The 19,457-nt window shown below is 43.9% G+C and overlaps 1 protein-coding gene across 8 annotated transcripts in view; it reads right to left on the bottom strand.

Moving 5' to 3' along the window:
- LOC138569187 (ankyrin repeat and fibronectin type-III domain-containing protein 1-like) overlaps positions 1-19,457 on the bottom strand; it is a 2,784,778-nt gene that overhangs the window by 106,653 nt on the left and 2,658,668 nt on the right. For all 8 annotated transcript variants that reach the window (XR_011303172.1, XM_069646931.1, XM_069646929.1 and 5 more), the window contains one exon: positions 17,580-17,748. Coding sequence is in view for 7 of the 8 variants with exons in the window: in XM_069646931.1 (XP_069503032.1) it covers positions 17,580-17,748 (169 nt within the window). In the remaining variant the exon portion in view is untranslated. The remainder of the gene's footprint in view (positions 1-17,579; positions 17,749-19,457) is intronic.

Genomic DNA, 19,457 nt, shown 5'->3' with positions numbered 1-19,457 from the left:
GTTTTCCTCAACACCACTTCCTACCGACCATATAGACCTATTTACATTGCCACTGTCTCCTCTCTACCACTGTAAGCTGTTTTTGTCACCACCAAATTCTCTCTCTACGCACCGCCACCTCCTCCCTATCAGCTTGGAGTGTTCTCTTTACCACCACCCCATCACTACTACTGTGGGATGTTGTTCACGCCACCAACACCTCTCTAACACTTTGGTCTGTTATCATCATCCCCTGCCGTTTAAGTAGGTTTTCCTTCAACTCTTCCACTGCCACCTCCTTAATCACCTTCTCCTTAGATGTTACCACTTCTGCCGCTCCTATTGCTACTAACACCCTCACTTGTTCTCCACTGCCTCCACCTGTCCAATCTCCTCTGCTCTTCCAGCTTAACTTCTTCTACTGCCTTCCAATCTCCAGCCTCCTCCAAATCTGTGGGCTTCCTGTTCCTGTAACCCATAGTGCCAAAGTGAGTTGCTTGAATTATATAGGAAGGTCCCCCACCATCCCTGGGTGGGAGTAGGGGTCTGGATCTGCACCTGTGATTCTGATTTGTTGGACAGCTGGATTGCCTGTTGTTCCCAGCCTCACCTCTATTTAGTTAAGGAGCTGCCTGTGCCTGGGACCAGCCTGCACACAGTTGTTGTGCACTTAAGTTAACAAGAGGATATTTAAGGTGTTTCTTATGAGCCCAAGGTGTTCAAGTTTGCGGTTCAGCAGACCATGCTGGTCGCTTTGTGGTATGATAGGGCTAGTGGGCTGCTGTCAATCACCTCTTCTGAGGTCGTAGGTGTGTGTGTTGGGGTCTCATAATCCCAAGTTGGGATGTAAGGTGTGATCAGGGCAACAGGCAACCAAGCACCCCAGATGGAGGAAAAACGACTTAGTGATCCTCCCATTCTACCCAGACCTCTCATCCAGGAGCTTTGATAGATACCCAGACAGAGAGTATCTCTGTGGAGATTTTGCAGAGTCAGGCAGAGGACTGTTTTACATACCATACAATTATTTCCTACACAGTGCTATTGTCTTTATATTTTAGAGGTATTTTTTTCTAATTATGTCCAATAACAAGTTTCTCCTTGTTTTGTATTTTATCTGTAGTTATTTATTTTTGGATTAGGAATAACATCCCCAGTTCATTCATTGCCATCACATTCTATTTTGAAGTTAATTTTACATTAGGGGAGCCAACATGTCATTTCATGTGGACGTACAGTGAAACATTATACTCTTATCTACCATTGAACACTCGCTAGTAAGTTGATTATATTATTGTTGTTGGCACCTTATTTTTCTAATCCCAATACATTCTAGCAGGTTATTTATGATTCTTTCTCACAATAGAATAGACTCATAAGAATACTCATGGAGATGCTTTTTTCTTGATGCAAACACCTGTCAAATTCTCATCATTTTGAGTTTATTGTTTGTCTGATGATTATTTTGGGGATAAAGTATACAAACTGTATAGCATTTATCAACCTTTTAAATACAATGAAAATGTAGTTTTTGATTTCTGCCAATGCTCATTTATCAGGAATACAGAAGCATGATTTTCTGATGAAACGTGTTGAGTTACAATAGTTAGATCTGATAATCCTGAAAAGATATTTATACTTAGATGGACTTTACATTTGATGTTCTGTTTATTAAATGTAAAGTGATTTTGTTTATCACTTCTACATGAAAATCAGATAGTGTTTTGTATATGAACGGAATGGTTTCTAAAAATACACTTACAAATGTTACTGAAAATATACTAACTTTGTAACTCCTGTGAGACACCTGAGGGTATGCTCCGAAGTAGACCTCTAGAATCCCTTATTCAAGTGGCCAGAGAAGGGCTGGCACTCTCAGATCCCAACCCTGTGGGTGCACGAGTGAGGGAGGATCACCTGGGTAGGGGAGCTGGGGGAAATACCCCAGGTGAGACACAGAATTATACCAGGTAAGAAGGAGAGGAATATCCCTGAGACCTTTGTAAATTGTACCACATCTGTCTCCCTTCCTCCCAATGGAGCTCCCTTAATAGAATCCAAACACCCCTACACATCTGGTAAACCAACTAGGAGCCCAAACCCCATTACACTAAAAAACAACAACTCCCAGAATACTTGTTTTCCTGTATTCTACCCAAATACTCCCAATCATTCTTCTCCACAGCCCTCTGATTATTTTCCTGAACACCCAGTCTAGTGTGACAAAACACTACAATTCCCACACTCCTTCCTGTTAATTTCACAATAAGAATTCCGGTCATTCCTGTTTACTTCACAAACCCTATCAATCACATCTTTCAGAATTTACCAAAACCCCATCCTACCCCGTAGGAAACTAGGAATCTCTACCACCCCCCTTTTCGAACACAAACACTTTCCCATACCATGTAAAACAATGGACTAACCCTAGAGCCATTTACCTGACATGTTCCGACACAAGGGTCAGACAGAGTCAGGCACTTAACCAGAATCACACATACCTGACAGCACTTTCCTTTCCCCAAATGGATAAAAGGTAGAGCCTGAGGGCACATGGATAGCAAGCTGAACCACACGACAAGACAGCTATTCAGATACAGAAGTTTAAGGGGAGAAGAAAGAAAGCGAGGACCGAAGGGGTGATAAGGAGAGAAGTGAACTTGCCTTTTTTGACCTCTGCCTGCGGAGCCTCCATGAAAGGAATCGTAAGACCGCGAACAATAGCCAGCGTGTGTTGCAGCAGATGTCAACGATACACTGAGCCCTCCAACGCTGATAACCAGGACAGGGAGAGATGCTTGCTACTGTGGTACTGTCCCTGACTCCAGACACAAGAAAAGCCAAGTGGTTCATCACAGCCGGGGAGTCGATGGGAGAGCTGATAAGAAACCAAAATGTGTTGAACAAAAGTAGCAAATGGAAAAGTAAAAGGGAAATCACAGAACTGTAAACTCTTCAAGGGGAAACCAGCTGCAAAAGGGGTCCAGCACCATGTGGGTGCCCGCTCGGACGACTCTAGTTAATTCCCCCCGCTGTTGAAAGCTACTGATACCGGAAGGCTGTAGGAAAGCCGTAGGAGAAAGGTCAAAGTTGTCATACAGGGGTCTTGCGAAATCCTCTGTACAGTCGAAAATCTTTCACCGGCAAACTATTAGAAACCAAGGGAAGCAAAGGAACTGTAAGATCTGCAAGAGTGAACCCGACTGAGGGATGCCTACAGAACGGGGCGAATCATGATGCCCGATGAACATTGTGCTGACAAAGAGTAAACCCGACAAAGGGATGTCCACAGTGAACTGTTTAAAGAGACATTAAGATTTGTGAATACAAAAGTTGAAAATATCTTTGAATACAAGCCATAGTAAAACTGACAGAGGGAGGCTGACAATTGAGAGGGGTCTGAGCCAGAAGAGGGGGATCCAGGGGTGAAGAAGCATCACCCAAAGAGAGGCAAACAGTCAAGAGGGGTTTGAGCCCGGTAGAGGGGGACCCAGAGGTGAAGAAGCATCACCCAAGGGAAATTGATCTGAGAAAAGCCGTTGTGAATCCGACAGAGGGAGGCAAACACTCGAGAAGGGTGTGATCCCGGAAGATGGGGGTCCAGAGTGGGTGAAAAGCCATCACCCACTGATACGTGAAGGAGAGGGTGAAAAGCCAACACCCACTGACACGTGTAGGTAATGGATGCAATTGTTGGAAAGAGGCACCTGAACCCGGAAGAGGGAGACCCAGTGGGGAAGAATCATCACCCCAATAGCGAGCAGAAAGAAACTTTTGTTTATTATTTTTAACACACCAGGCCCTCGGAAGCAAGACACATAACCACTGGAGGCCCTGATATCGCTAGGAATTTTTGTGGATCTGAGCCCAAAAGAGGGGGATCCAGGGGTGAAAAGCCATCACCCAACATCCAAGCGGAAAGGACATTTTTTTGTTTATTATTATGAGTGCATCAGGTCCTCAGAGGCAAGCAACTTTTTTGTAGAAAAGAGACTTAACCACCGGAGGCCCTGATACTTGAGAATGGAACTGTAGTCTCGTGCTGGGAAAGCTCAAGCGTGTCCTGTGCTCCAGAGTCCCACCTTGTCCTGTGCTCAAAATATGGGGAAAGGAGTCCCCCAGCTATCACATCCTGATTTATCATTTGTGAGCACTTCTTTCTTTCATGTGAACCCTATCCCACAATCTTTTTGTATTTAGTCGCAATGATTGGCAATAGTTTCTTTTTAGTACATGCCGTTTTTATTTGACAAGACACCACTAGGACTGCCTTATGATTACTTGATGATCGTAGCATGCTCCTATCTTAGATTTAGGTTTAGATTAGGCATTTTTACAACCTACGTATATGGGTTAATAAACACCTTTAAACTGTGATCACTTGTGTTTGTCTATTCTTGATACCATGGGCCTCATTCCGAGTACGGCGCTAACCAATGGCGCTATTAACGCCTTGGTTGACGCCGTACCCGGACCGGCAGCGCCTTGGTGGATGGCGGAATTACCGCCCCATTCCAAGGTTGGCGGGGCGGTAAATCCCCAATCCCCATTTACCCTTCCCCATTCCCATTCATGCCCCATAGGGCATAATGGGAGTGGGGAAGGCGTCAATTACGCCACTGTAAATTACGGTGGCGTAATTTACATCAAGGTCCCTTAGCGCCATGGTTTTTAACACCTGCTAAAAGCAGGTGTTAAAACCACCATGGCGCAAAGGGAACTCGGAGTATGGCGGTAAGGGATTACCGCCACCGCTCTCGTTAGCGGTGGCCGCTATCCCTTACCGCCATGCTCGGAATGAGGCCCCATGTCTTCCTTACACTCCATGATACTTGATGTTTAATAAAGGAATTATTCTTGTTTCCAGAAGTAGCAACATTAACTCTGATCATATACATTATTTTTTAAAACATTAAGATTTGTTATAAGCACTACTCTTCTGAATTAAGCATTTCCATCCAAATGTGTCGAAGAATATTGTCTAAGATTCACTGAAATGCAATTGGGATATTTCACATAGAAAGTTCTCAGATACATGATGGGCATGCCATTGCTTTTCATATCTTAAACAGTGCCTTACCTAGGGAACCACAAAACAAGACTATTTATAAAGTTCCTGCCATCATTCAGGGACCTCGGAAATCATTCAGGGACCTCAGAAATCTTAACTCATACTTACATAGTGCCGGACGGCTCTATCCGCACAAGGGGCATGGGAAGGACAACTTGCGACCTCCACATGAAGGAACTGTCCCCGACGTATACATACACTAGCTACTCAGCCAAATTTGGACAAGAACATTCCCAGGCTAATTGGGCGAGGGTGAGTAATAAGGAATCCTCAAAGGAGGCATCATACTCATCAGACTGTATGTTATCCTTAAGGTGCATAACTTATTTATCGAATGGATACTATATCCTCTGCAGATTCCTTATCTTTGAAAGATTTTCCCAGCAATACCTTCAATCTAGAAAGGAGCGGCCATTATTGTGCCAAAAAAGAATTACATATATTATCATATCATATCGGATACTTGTGATGATCCATCTGGATATTCTCTGCTTGGTTACATCCACCCCCTTGAAAGCCTGGGTAACAATCACAAACAGATGTCTGTACATATAGTACATACTCCTCTGATATAGTGATAGGAAATGCTACTTACTGTAGTGATTCCTTACTCCTAGTCCAATGGCTCCTTGCCTGCTTACATGTGGGAGCTCCAGCCAAACGAGCAAAAGAACATGAAACATAGCACTGCAAGGTGCCTGCTTCTCCGTATTAATTGCATGTAAAGATGGGCAATACACGTAGGATGCAGCTTCACCCATGCTTCCACCCCACCCTTTACCCCTTCAGTCTCTTTATCCATTGGGCGGTCTGTGTTGACTTACTACATTTTAGGGGGATTGGTTGGGGGTGTATAGAGCAAAAGGGACTAGGAATACACAAGTCAGTATGGTGAGTAATGTCTCCTTTCTCCTACATCTCATCCTCTTTCTTCCATACCTATGGGAGACTACCAAGCATAGCTCTACCCCAGGGTGGAGGAACCTATATTACAGACGAAATGTTGCTGATTACTGCCTGCTCAAATTGTGTATCAGCTCTGGAGCTGCTAACAGGGGGGTAATGTCTGCAAAGGCGAGAGAGGGAGGCCTAGGTCTTGAAAATTGCCTGCCGAGAGACGTATCTTTGAAATGCTACTGACATGCTTTTGTTCTTGTCAAATATATATGAAGGCCTTAAGACAGAGTTGTGCCTGAATCTCATAGCAACATGTAATACAGGACAGAAACCATAAGGCAACTGTTGTATTAGCCACCTGCTTGCCTAGTTGGGCGACACCAAAAGTGACATAGAGTCTGCCCAAAGACCTATGAAGATGTAGTCCTCTTGAGACAGACCCCCAAAACTCTGCAGACACCCAGACAGTGCAGGACTCTGTTTTTCTATCCCAAAAAATCCCTTAGGGGCCATTCTAGGAAGGGGATCAACGCGTCCTGTGGGTACAACAATTGGTCCCAAAGAATTGGCAGGCAAAGATGAGTGCTTTGCATTCAAAGTCTGACCCTGGGCATTGCAAGGATGCATGAATCCATGCGCTTCAGAAGTTGCTGGAACCACCAGGCTATTGTTGCATGGTGGGACAAGAATAGGTCCCCTGTCTCAAGCACTTCCCTCACTCTTGCCTCCAATGGAAATACTCTGCTCACTGCAGAATCACAGAACAAGCAGGTGAATTATAAACTTTGTGTAGACAACAGGGTCGATTTCCACACATTGACAGAAAGACCTAGGTCGCACATCAGGTTCAAGAGAAACTGCAAGTTGGACAACTATGCCAGTCATCCATACATGAATTAAGGTTAATGCCCTTCAGCCAAAGGGAGTCAGGCACTGCAGAATTCAGCCTGGTAAACAATGTGATTGCTTAATTTAGGCCAAACGGGAGTACCTTGTAATAAATGTGTACACCATGAAGAGATTCCAGGACTCAGCGCCATCAAGTGTTTGTATACTTGATTTTAATGAACAATCACATAATTCATTAAAGCCCATATACGATTACACGTGTTTCGGCTCCCTGAGCCTTTTTCAAATCTGGGCTATTGATTAAACACAAGCAAAAATCTATAAGCATAATATTGTGTTGCACATAATTAAAAGTGTGTTATAAGGAATAGTGTAAAATCAAAAAAGCTTAGTCATTCATCATTTGTACAGTCATTATACCAGCATGCCGCAAAGTGCACAAACAATTTCAAATGAAAACAATAAAATACATAGACAGAAAAACAAGGATTGGTGAAAGGGAGGATTGAGGGGTTTAGAGAACACATCATGTATCAACATTTTAACGAGACAATGGGGGAGGGGGAAAAAGAGAATACAAACAAAAGCTCATTAGTTTGATAATAAGAGTAAATCAAAACTGGCCTATAATCCAGCATGGTATACCACACAACATCTCACAGGTGTTCTTACTCGCGGATGAAATGACCAATCCATAAAACTGTTGTCTCGGTAGTAATAGCGGGGCCAAATCCCCAGGTCAAATGGAGTCTGAAATCAAAGTATTTGCAAAATAGGAGTGAGAATTGAACAAAGCCTCATCTCATAAAAGGAACATTCAAAATGTATCAGTGGAGTAGGGTGTAAAGGGCAAACGAGGAATTAGTGATCCCAGTGTTTTTTGGTATCATTTTAAATCCAGTATCTGTCATGCGTGAATTAACTCTTTAGAAAGTCTGCGCATTACATTGATCATCAGTCATATGACTGGTGCTTAATATTGCAGTTTCTATACCTTGCACCTTGTGTGATCCTAGTGTGCCCACATAAGCTTTTTGAGCTTACCTGAATCTGAGTGGCAAAAAGTAACACGTGTCGGCAAACACGGAATCCCGTCTGCCGGCGCCATTTTGTTGTATTGTAATTTGTATCGTAACCATAGCAACGTGACTAGCATTGCTATGGTGAGCCAAGTCCATCGACCCAATGTGGGGATGTATAACGTTATCAATGAGTGGTTAGTCCTTTGAGTTCACTACTGAACATTCATTGATCTCTAAGTTATTACACTGAACTGTTTACTGTTCTAATGCATCATCTCACAAAGGTGTCCGTCCACCGGCACCAAGGCTAAGCCGTGGAGTGTGTGCCGTATCCAATGGCAACGTGGTTACGCGTTGCGATTGTGGGACGCCTCCCATCACCTCACTTCCGACCAAAAGGCCGCCATTGCTAAATGGTGAGTCAGCTTATTGCAAATGCTGTACTGTCTACAGATTCATAGTGTTATCTTCCGTGTGCTCTGTAGGATACCAGTAAAATAAAGCATTAAGTGAATCTCGGCCAATTCTTGATCTACCCGCAATTATGGGGGGCTAATTGAACAAACTGACATATCGTGATTTCATAAAGTCTACTGCAACCAAAAAATGTTAGCGGTCTGCCTGTATTGAGAGCACCAAGCAGCACTGTATGTCGCCCCTGCATAAGGTCATATAAATTACTGTGTCACATAACATTGCACTTGTAATAACTATGCTGCTAAATAAAAAAGAGCTATGCCAGATAATATCTCCATAAATACTGTTTGAGTCTAATCTTGGGTCCCAATAAGCACTCACACCCTACAGAACCCCTTGGTACAAGTAACATTATTGCTCTCTAATCTATATTCGAAAGATTGGATAAATGCCAATAAGAAAGTACTATTTATGTACCATTTATGTACTTTCATATTGGCATTTATCCAATCTTTTGAATATAGATTAGAGTAAACAGTAACAGTAAACAGTTCAGTGTAATAACTTTGAGATCAATGAATGTTCAGTAGTGAACTCAAAGGACTAACCACTCATTGATAACGTTATACGTCCCTACATTGGGTCGATGGACATGGCTCACCATAGCAACGCTAGTCACGTTGCTATGGTTATGATACACATTACAATACAACAAAATGGCGCCGGCAGATGGGATTTTGTTTTTGCCGACGCGCGTTACTTTTTGCCACTCGGATTCAGGTAAGCTCAAGAGGCTTATGTGGGCACACTGGGATAACACAAGGTGCAAGGTATAGAAACTGCAATATTAAGCACCAGTCAACTGACTTATGATCACTCTGGTGCACAGACTTTCTAAAGAGTTAATTCACGCATGACAGATAGTGGATTTAAAATGATACCAAAAAACACTGGGATCACTAATTCCTCGTATGCCCTTTACACCCTACTCCAATGAAACATTTTGAACGTTCCTTTAATGAGATGAGGCTTTGTTCAATTCTCACACATTGCGGAGAGATATATTATGAACGTGTATTTTACAAATACGCTTCAGGGAACTCTTTGATAAATTAAGTCCTATTTGGCAAATACTTTGATTTCAGACTCCATTGGGGATTTGGCCCCGCTATTATTACCGAGACAGCAGTCTTATGGATTGGTCATTTCATCCGCAGGTAAGCACACCTGTGAGATGTTGTATGGTAAACCATGCTGGATTATAGTCCAGTTTTGATTTACTCTTATTAATCAAAGTAATGAGCTTTTGTTTGTATTCTCTTTTTTCCCCCTCCGCCATTGTCTCGTTAAAATGTTGATACATGATGTGTTCTCTTATCCCCTCAATCCTCCCTTTCACCAATCCTTGTTTTTCTGTCTATTTATTTGATTGTTTTCATTTGAAATTGTTTGTGCACTTTGCGGCATGCTGGTATAATGACTGTATAAATGATGAATTACTAAACTTTTTTGATTTTACACTATTCCTTATAACACACTTTTAATTATGTGTAACACGATATTATGCTTATGGATTTTTGCTTGTGTTTAATCAATAGCCCAGATTTGAAAAAGGCTCAGGGGAGCCGAAACACGTGTAATTGTATATGGGCTTTAATTAATTGTGTGATTGTTCATTAAAATCAAGCATACATACACTTGATGGCGCTGAGTCCTGGAGTCTCTTCATGTTGTACTGTTTTTGGTCGACGGTTAGGGTTTTTTACCATCCGAATCTAGTGACCTGCGACATGCACTGGACTACTTTAATGGCCACAAGGTTATGGCCTCTCATCAATAACTAAAATTCAAGATTATTCAAGGGATTGTAAGGAGTCGCCTGTCAGAGCAACTTACACAAAAGCCACTTTTACAAACGTGTATTGAATGTGGTCTCCACCGATAGAGAATCAAAGGTAACATTGGTGAGGAGGCTGAATGGGCATGCGCAAATATGCCTATTGTAGTTCCACAGCTACCAGTAGGTTGCCTGTCTGCAGGAACATCTGTATAAAAGCTGGATTTATCAGTATAAACTATTTTTGGGTAAGAAAAGGTTGCAGGAGAAGACATTCAGAACTATGTGAAGGCCAACAACATTTCACCTCAAGTAGAAACTCAGACCCCTCTGTAAATGCAGGAATTGCTTGATTGAATTCATTAGCAATAACCTCTGGACCTCTTGAAGAAGAGGCTTTGAACCCCACTGAGAGATGGGAGTTTACGGACGGAGTAACGGGAGGTACGTAGCCTCTACCCAACACCAAAAGAGCCCAAGGGTTTTTGGATATTGCTGCCCAGCTCTTAAAATGACAACAGGCTCTGCCCCCCTACTGGGGAGCTCTGGATCTAAACATTCATAGTTCCATAACTACCAGGGTTCTGCGGACAAAATAAGAGAGGATAGAAATGAACTCTGGAAGGGACATGCCTGCTTTTTTCAAATGGTGCTCAGGGTCCTCCCAGGTCGATTGCACCTACTGTGGATTACTCAAAACCCTTCAGTGATCTTAGAGGAGAAAGGGTACTTCTGCTGTCCTGAAGGGCCCACTTTCAAAGGGGTTTTCATTAGAGGTGCTAAATATTTTGACATTTCGGTGGTTGCATTTTTCTTACTTCACTCCTTGTCCATATTCAGACTGAAGATTTCCACCCCATTCAAAGGTATGTCCAGGTATTCATCCTTACCATCAGGTTGGAATTTAGTAGACCTCAAGAGTGCCTATCTACGAAGTGCTGTACTCATTGCCATATAGCATGCCGTAGTGTCCCAGTGGTTATACGAAGACTTTATGAGGTTCTGCGCCACATGTTGTGCCTCAGCCAAACCAGGGCAGAAGCCCATCTGGTGCTAAGGTGGGAGAAGATAGACATCATTCGCTAGCTCCTTCCAAATTTCAAATTGGAAACCTCCAATGTCCACATAAGCATTAACCTACTGGAAGTGCAAAGCTGCATTTTGTTAGCATATTTTCTGGATGTGTCTAAGAGGCAGTCCTTTCCAAGGGGCCCTTAATGGTGGGAGATCCACGACCTTTCCAAAAGAGTGTAGCTGCAGCCATTATGGTTGAGTGGGATGGATGATACCTCATCAGGCAAATTTGTTTTACTTTTAATAGCCCAGTAATGTAGGCCTACTTTTTGGGCCACCCATCATAGGGGCTGACACAGGGGTTTGCCAAAGTTTTATCACACAACACTTTTGATTGTTAATGGAGGCCAGGCTTGTCAGGCACTTTCATAGATAGCACTGAAGAGAAAACTTCCTGGTCTGACTGAAGACTTTCTGGGAATGGTATACCAAGGTAGTCAACAAGATCCTCCATCCTCTCATGAAAGGCTTTGACCGACATGTCCATCTGGCAGAGGTGATGGAGGAGGACGAAAATCCTTAGTTAGAGGTGGTGGAGATGGAACTGCAGTGTCGGAAGGAGCTGGAGGAATAATTGGTGGAGTCAGCGGCAAAGGGCTTTGTGGAGACAGGGTGTGAGGCTCTCCCGCTGAATTTGAATACCTGTCTTGTCTTGGCTGAGGATCTGGAAACAGCACATCCCGAATAAGGCCTTGAAGTGCTAGCAATGTAGACCATGAGACCCTGGACCATCTCAAGTAAGGGCTTGGCCAATATCTGGGCCTTCTATTACTCTTTCATCTGGTTTCCAGGTGGGTTATAATCCTAATCCCAAAAACCCTTCACAGCCACCATTGTACAGCTTGGAAACCCCTAAAATGCATGCACCAGCGGGCCTTTTTAAACTTGCACCTGCACTCAGACTGCCTTCAGTTTCTCATCTTTCTTGTTTCAAGTAGGTTCAGAATCCTACACCCACCCCCATTTATAGGCATAATCCTGCATCTTGGAAACCATTTCCAGGACCCTTTCTGCAGCTCCTTACCATCACGGTGTGATCCTGCTTCTGCTTCGTAAGGACTCAAAAAAGGACTGACTTGTTATGACCCATTTAAAGGTGTGTATTATTCAACTATTTCCAGGTCAACTAGGGAAAGTAAGCAACTTCCTTAGAGGATCCGTTCACCCGAGTACCCTGAGCAAAGAGCAGACAGAGCTGAGGGTAGGAGTCTATATCTTTCTCTATTTTCTTTCTGTATACACTGTTAGCCCCTGTTTGCTATGGTGTGACACACAACCAAGCACACACACAACATATAAATCAAATTGCAATACATTTCTCCCCTGAAATAAAACTGTTTACACACACACATGCATTCTACTTAACTGACGCTCTGACTCACTGCACACACAAATGCTAATGACCTCATCCCCACACACATCTCAGGCATGTACTTTCTCAGGGAGGCATGGGTGAAACCCCACCATACACATATCATCCATGATATGCTCCCACACACTACATCAACCAACTCAGGGATTGCCCACAAACAAAATGGGTGGTGGCATTGCCATTACTTACACAGATTCACTCACACTTTGCAACCCGACACACACACCATACACATCCTTTGAATCTCTCCCTCTCAACTGCTCCTCTCTATTATATCCACACTCCACATGTATCCGCCACATTTACTGTCCACAACATGCAATCCCATCTTCCACACTGAATGGCTCTATTTTAGTACTGACAACCACAGCTCACCCTCTACCCAGACAATAACCCCGTATTGAACAATACCTTCACTCCAGTCACACCCTACGACCTCACCTAGTACATCAACCATGCAAAACACATATCTGGCAACACTTTGGACTGTCTGTTTTCCTTGTAAGAAGTTGCTTTCTTTGCAAAACCAAAATTGGATACCATGGTTAGACCTCTTTGCCTTCACACTTACTCTGCCATCAAACATCCTCCACCTGCCACACATCTTTTGTGCCCACAGACACACTAATGAAACACATCACAAACACAGCTCATGCACCACTAATACCATCCCCCTCACTCATCCCACCTCCTTTCCCAATATTTACAACACTGCAATCACCCAAACACTCAACCAAACAGCCCACTTGAAAAGACAGCAACCGCCACCATCAGCCATGGTTCAATGACTCCCACCTGACCATCAAACGAGAGGCCTGGCACCAAGAACGAGCACGGCAAAAGGACCATGTCCCTCCACCTGGACACCCCTCAGATACTGCTGCTCCAAATGCAAGATGGCCATAGAGAGCCCCAAAGATGCCCACTACTGCAAAGAGCTTCAATGACCCTCAAATGCACACAGAAATATGTTAGCATTATCAAGTCACGCTCTCGACCACCCACCATATATACCATGCCCACCCACCTTAGAATGCAACTCCCTCATTGACTACTTCAACTCCAAAGTAAACAGTATCAGACAAGCTCTCCATTCAAAGGTACTTCTGCCACCACCCATTGGCAAACCTTTCAAAACATGGGACACATTACATGCCTTTGGCCAAGACCCACAAGTCACTGTCACAGTCAAAACTAAACCAGCACACTTCCAGGATGATTCATGCCCAACTCAAGCTGTACCAAACTCCATCACCACTATGGGTCAACATCATTAACACCCCTCTGCACTCAAAACAGGTCAAATATACCCCCACCTCAAGAAACCATCCCATGAACCATAGTTCCACGAGACCGTACGACCCATCACAATCTCGCCATACCTCACCCACCAGAATCATGGCTCACTTTCCCACAAGCCAGCTCCAAAAACACATCACCACAAGAAACCTCCTAAACCCCTTCCAATTTGTTTTCTGCCCCAGACGCAGCATTGAGACTGCCACACTTCACATCTTGGATGACACCCGAAACATCACTGAATAGGACATACACCCTGCTAGACCTCCCTGACCTCTCTGCACACTGTTCTCTGCTAGTTTATCTCCTTCCAAACTGCCCGGACATACTTTATTGTCATGCCCCGCTGCCAATCAAACCACAAAGAAATCAAATATGGGGTACAGCAACGATCCACCCCATCTTCCTTCCTCTTTAACCTGTATGTTGAATTACTTGGACAGACATTTAGCAACCACAACATCCACTTTAACCAAAGGGCAGACAACATGCACATATGCTTCCATATGCTCTTCCCTTTACAACTCCACACCCTCAAAATCTGTCTCTCCACCATCACCACCTAGATAACCATCCACTTTCTCAAACTCAAGACATCCATCACGGAATACCTCCTCATCTTCCCCCCATTGCACACACCCAACCCTACCATCTGGCTCAAAGAACTTACCCAGGACAAGCCACACATACACCAGTTAAGTCAATGGGCTTCACCAACGACTCCTACCTATACTTCACATAACACATTGACACCTTTGTCAAACCATGCAACCTACAGCTACACCTTTGATATAAGATAAGACACATATTTCCCCCTGACGACGTCAGTACTGCAGTCTAGGCACTAGTTCTCTCCAAGCTGGACTACGGAAACACTATCCTCACTGGACTCCCCAACTGCACTCTCGGCCCCTGCAAGCCACATAGAAGGCAGTAGCAGGACTCATTTGGCACCTATACAAAACTCACATATCACCCCTGCTCTCTCCCAGTTCCCCTGACTACCAGTACTCCAGAGAATTGGTTTCAATTGACTTTTTCATCACATACAAGGCCATCCACCTCAAGCCCCATCCTACCTTCATAACACAATGAATCCAATCACACACAAAAACGCAGACAAGCCAACCACAATCATCTATGCATTCTACTGTGGATGCTAACCTGCACACAAAAACAAGCCCTCACCCAATGGGCACCCAACACCTGGAATACCCTCCCACCTCACATCTGTGCTGCCCCTTCCATCATCACCTTCTGCAAAAACCTTGATACTTACCTTTTTCCACATACTTAACCATCCAGACTTCCTTCCTGCTATTCTTTGCCTATCCTAATCTTCCTTTCCTATCCAGAAAATATTGTCTCTTCTTTTTTAACTTCACACTTTTCAACTTTGTAAAGTGATCTTAGACCCTCTGTGTAGGGGCATTGAATAATGATCTTAGGGTAGGCTTTCCAAAGGTCCTGAGTGTCAGCAGAAGTGAACAACCTGAGTAGCTCCCAGCATTGAGGGACCACTCCACTCGAGGCAAGGATTGAGGGGCTGCTAGTAACCCCATAGGCACAGAGGTAATAATAACCTTTCAGGTTCTCCCATGCCCACATTCCTGTCAGGGCTACATGACATATGCCACCTGAAGACTGACCAGAGGCCAAACTGATATTCACTGCAGAGGCACTGTGGCCCATACTGGTCCCCAACTGCAGCTTGGGGATGAACCCTGTGGAGGCTAAGGTACACCTCAAAGAAACTTGGTGTGTCAGGCCTGCCGCAACTGCATACCCCAAAGGGTCTTAGGTGCAAGTCCCAGTGTCAGGTTTCCCAGAGCTCTCAGGACGAGTCTGAGTAGTGAGGTGGCTAGCCTTGTTGGGCCCAGACTGCTCCCTCCCAGCCCAGTTGGTCTCCAGGAAAGAATTTCTTGTTTGTTTGTGCTGAGGAAAAAAGAATTGTACTCACTATCATTGAAGCCATGAAGCTCTTCAGATGATAAGGAGCAGCCTTGATCATTTCTGCCCACTGCACCAACCAATGCTTGTGCGAATTCTGAGAAAATGCTTCATAGTTGTTGGACACCTGTCCTTGGAGTGAAGCAAACCCAAAGACTCTAAAGACAGATAATGATTGCATGCTGCCGAGAGGTTCCTGCCACTGGCGGTGCCCTCAGAGAATCCTGCTTTACCTGCTATAGATGGGAGGAAGCTGAGGAGTGCGGGAAGCAGGAGATGAATAAATAAAAACATACTGCAGGAAAGTGGTAAACTGATAAAGTAAAGAAGTGTTGCACTAAACAAGTCATCTACTTGCTGCAGAAGAAAGGACTAAGGGACGCAGCGTGGAGCCGAGGAATGGTCGTGACCGCGTCCCACGAAGGCAGCCAGACTCTGCAAGCAAATTTAAAGGGGAAGCAATCACATAACTGCACGATCGCTCTGGTCCCGTCCCTGTTCGGTAGGAACTCCCATAAGTATGGAGGAAAGGCATCCGGATGCATGGGTGATAATGGCCAATAATGGCAACCGGCACCACCTCGGGCTCACAATAGCCTCCTCCAACAACAGATCAGGTGAATCCCTATGTGGGGACTCCGTCCTCGTTTCCCTTTTCAAGTTCCTATGCTTGGAGGGTCTGGACACACTCCCAGACTCTTCTGGAGATTCTTGCTCTCTGAACAAGATGATTGACTCTGCCTGTGTCCGTCCCTCATGGGTGTCTGAGAGGGCCTGCCCCGTTTCTGCCATGTCACTCCTCCTGTCCAGCTGCAGGCTTGCTTTCCTCACTTGGGACAAGTGAGACTGTGTTCCCTAGTAAACCTGGCCTTTGAAGTCAGACCCAGCAAGCCTTGCAACTCTTGCCGTTCTAACAGGTTCCCAGACGCCCCATACTTTAGAGAGAGGTGTCCATGATTGACATTGTCCGTGAGCACTTGGTGCAGGCTTTAAAACCAAGGCATGTTTGCTCACTGTGAAAATGAATTGTTGGACCTGGGGCAGGTGTCACTGCTTACTCTTGAGACTCTGTTACTTCCTGTGCAGGTCACAAAGTAGCCTCGTGGTGCCCCAGGTACAGGTGGTCAATACCTGCCACTGTCAATGCATGACTTGAGGTTCACCAGCCTGCTGGGTTGGCATTTAGAAGGTAAGGAATTTCAAAGAAGATTCTATCCCTCAGATGCAACATATGTGCACATAAAGGATGCATATTTATGGAGCATACATTTAACACACTGTCATTTTTCTGGGAACAGATGTTTTTAGGAGGTATTACATATTTATTGGACTCCAACTTTGAAGCTTTTATATAACTCCTGCTGTATATTCTATGTTTATTTCCGTGTCTGCGATATATATTAAAAGATGTTGAAAAGCTTCACTTGCACCACAGATTAAAAATATTGTGGACAACCATGCTGGATTTCCTCAATGGTGATCATGTTGAAAAGCACTCTCCACACAGACTTCGCTTGCTAGGGACATTCTGAACATGTATTGGCCTCGCAGTCTATGACATCTGTATCACCGTCTACGGGGGAGGCGGGATGGGGAGGTGGGGCTGTTTAATTCTTTTTTCTGTTATATGAAAACCCAATAAAAAAATAAAAATAAATAATAAATATTGTGTAGTCATCAAAACTCAATTCTACTAACGACTCATCCAACATATTCCATAACTTGCAGGACTGTGAACAAGCTGCGAGGTACAGCTACATTATATCCAACATTCTAACCACACAGAGGAATAGCCTCACGCGAAAGCCTTACCTAACTCAAAGATCTGGAGTGGCAGAGTGAGGAACCCGGAGCGAGGAGTGTAGGGGTTGTTCTGGCCCGGGGCCGTGCAGACATCATCAGATGGAGGCAGCAGCAAGAGAAAGGAGACGTGGCCGCCAAAGTCAAGGACCTCTTGACTGTACAGACGAAAATCTTTGGCCTATGGTGCAAAATCAAAAAATCAGACATATTTTTATTAAACGTGCATTTCATAAATGGTAAGTATGCATAATGGGAAAGACCCTTCTTAAAAGTAACCTAGAAATATTTAAAAAGTAAAATAGTTGGTACATCCTAATAGAGAACTAAGCAAGCACTGTATAGCCACCTTTCGAAATATAGATAAAAATGCTACACACAGTACATTTGGGGCCACTGTAAGTGACCGTTTGAAGCTCCAATCAGATCCTAGCAAAATTCTAAAAGGATACGTCACAACATCAACTTAAATGTAGCCTAGAGCCTAGCCATCTCTTGCAGTAAATACAATCCACACACAATTAACGTTAAAATACAGTGACCTGTCATCAGCCACATTACTACATATTGAATACTGCGAGGCAACCCTTCATATCCTTAACTATTACATGGGTAGAAGAAATGATAGGATACATGAAGCCAGGAGGTTCCATTTTGACCAGACATGCCAAATGTGCGTGGTGCTTTAAGGATCCGTGCAATGGCCGTTATTCGGTTTGACCGATTTTAGGCAATTTGTCAGCATCCCCCCATGATACGGGTTCAATATGTACATATACAATTTGCAAAAATTCTTCAATTTCAGAAAAGCTATACTAAACAATACTGATAGCATTGCCAAGATCTAAAACTGGAGCTGAGCTAATTGCCTGGGTCAAATAAGGACAAATGAGATATCCTACTGGTGGAGCAGTGAATGTTCTCCATTTCGTCCAGGACATCATACCCTATTCAAGGAAGACCAGCAGAAACCTGGGAGTGCTCATTGGCTACAGACTATCCGTCAACTCGAAGTCAAAAAGATAGCAAGCTCAGTGGTCAAAGGAGTGAACGACCATCTGCGTCTTAACCACGAAGACTCTACCATTTCCACTGCAACACATTCATTTATCGGCACATCCCGCCCCTGAGTATCATCCTAGTAGATGCTGATATGACTCTTAGTATTTCCCCCACGCCCTTTTCACTCTCCCAGACGCCCACTTCTCCTCCATGCATAATCTTTGCTCTGTCAGAGTAAGTGCCATCTCTTATTTAGCTGTTGTTTCATATAGGTGGCATTTGCCACCCATAGGAGAAGAAACTATTAATATCGAAAGTATAAGTGGCATTGCAACTTTTTATGCTATCTCTAGCATAGAAAGAGGCAATGCCACATACACAGTACCATGACCAGAGACATATTAAGGTCATTAAGAGCAGTCATGTCTGCGCCTCTTGATTTCACAACAGTACAGCATCCCAGCCCTGAATGCACATACACAGCTTGTCTCATTTGTTTTCTCTTTTGTGTAGAAAAGCTGAAGACCAATAGGAAGATGTTATTCATTATGATCCCTGTTGAATTGCTGGCATTGTGATGCAATCAGCCCATTTGCTCCTCTTTCTCTTGGTAAAACAGTATGATAAACACCGAGTGTTATGTTTGCAATATCAAAATGCACATGAATGCACATAAAAAGGCGCATACATATGCTACTCTCCCATGGCTACAAAGAACGGAAGAGTCTGCGCACAAAAGACCTTCCAAGTTAGCCCCAAGCACTGTTGAAAGTACCGTATGTCGACCCAAATGACTACTTTTTTAGAGATTCGGACAGTTACGATGGCAAGAAATCTGATTCACCTTAAAGTCTCATGTAGGTTGATTCATTAAAAATAATCAATACT

This window comes from Ambystoma mexicanum, chromosome 2q, assembly GCF_040938575.1.
Source record: "Ambystoma mexicanum isolate Mex_15411 chromosome 2q, UKY_AmexF1_1, whole genome shotgun sequence".
In the NCBI taxonomy this organism is placed as follows: Eukaryota; Metazoa; Chordata; class Amphibia; order Caudata; family Ambystomatidae; genus Ambystoma; species Ambystoma mexicanum.
Note: the sequence above shows the minus strand (reverse complement) of the source record. Positions and strands in the feature narration are given on the sequence as shown.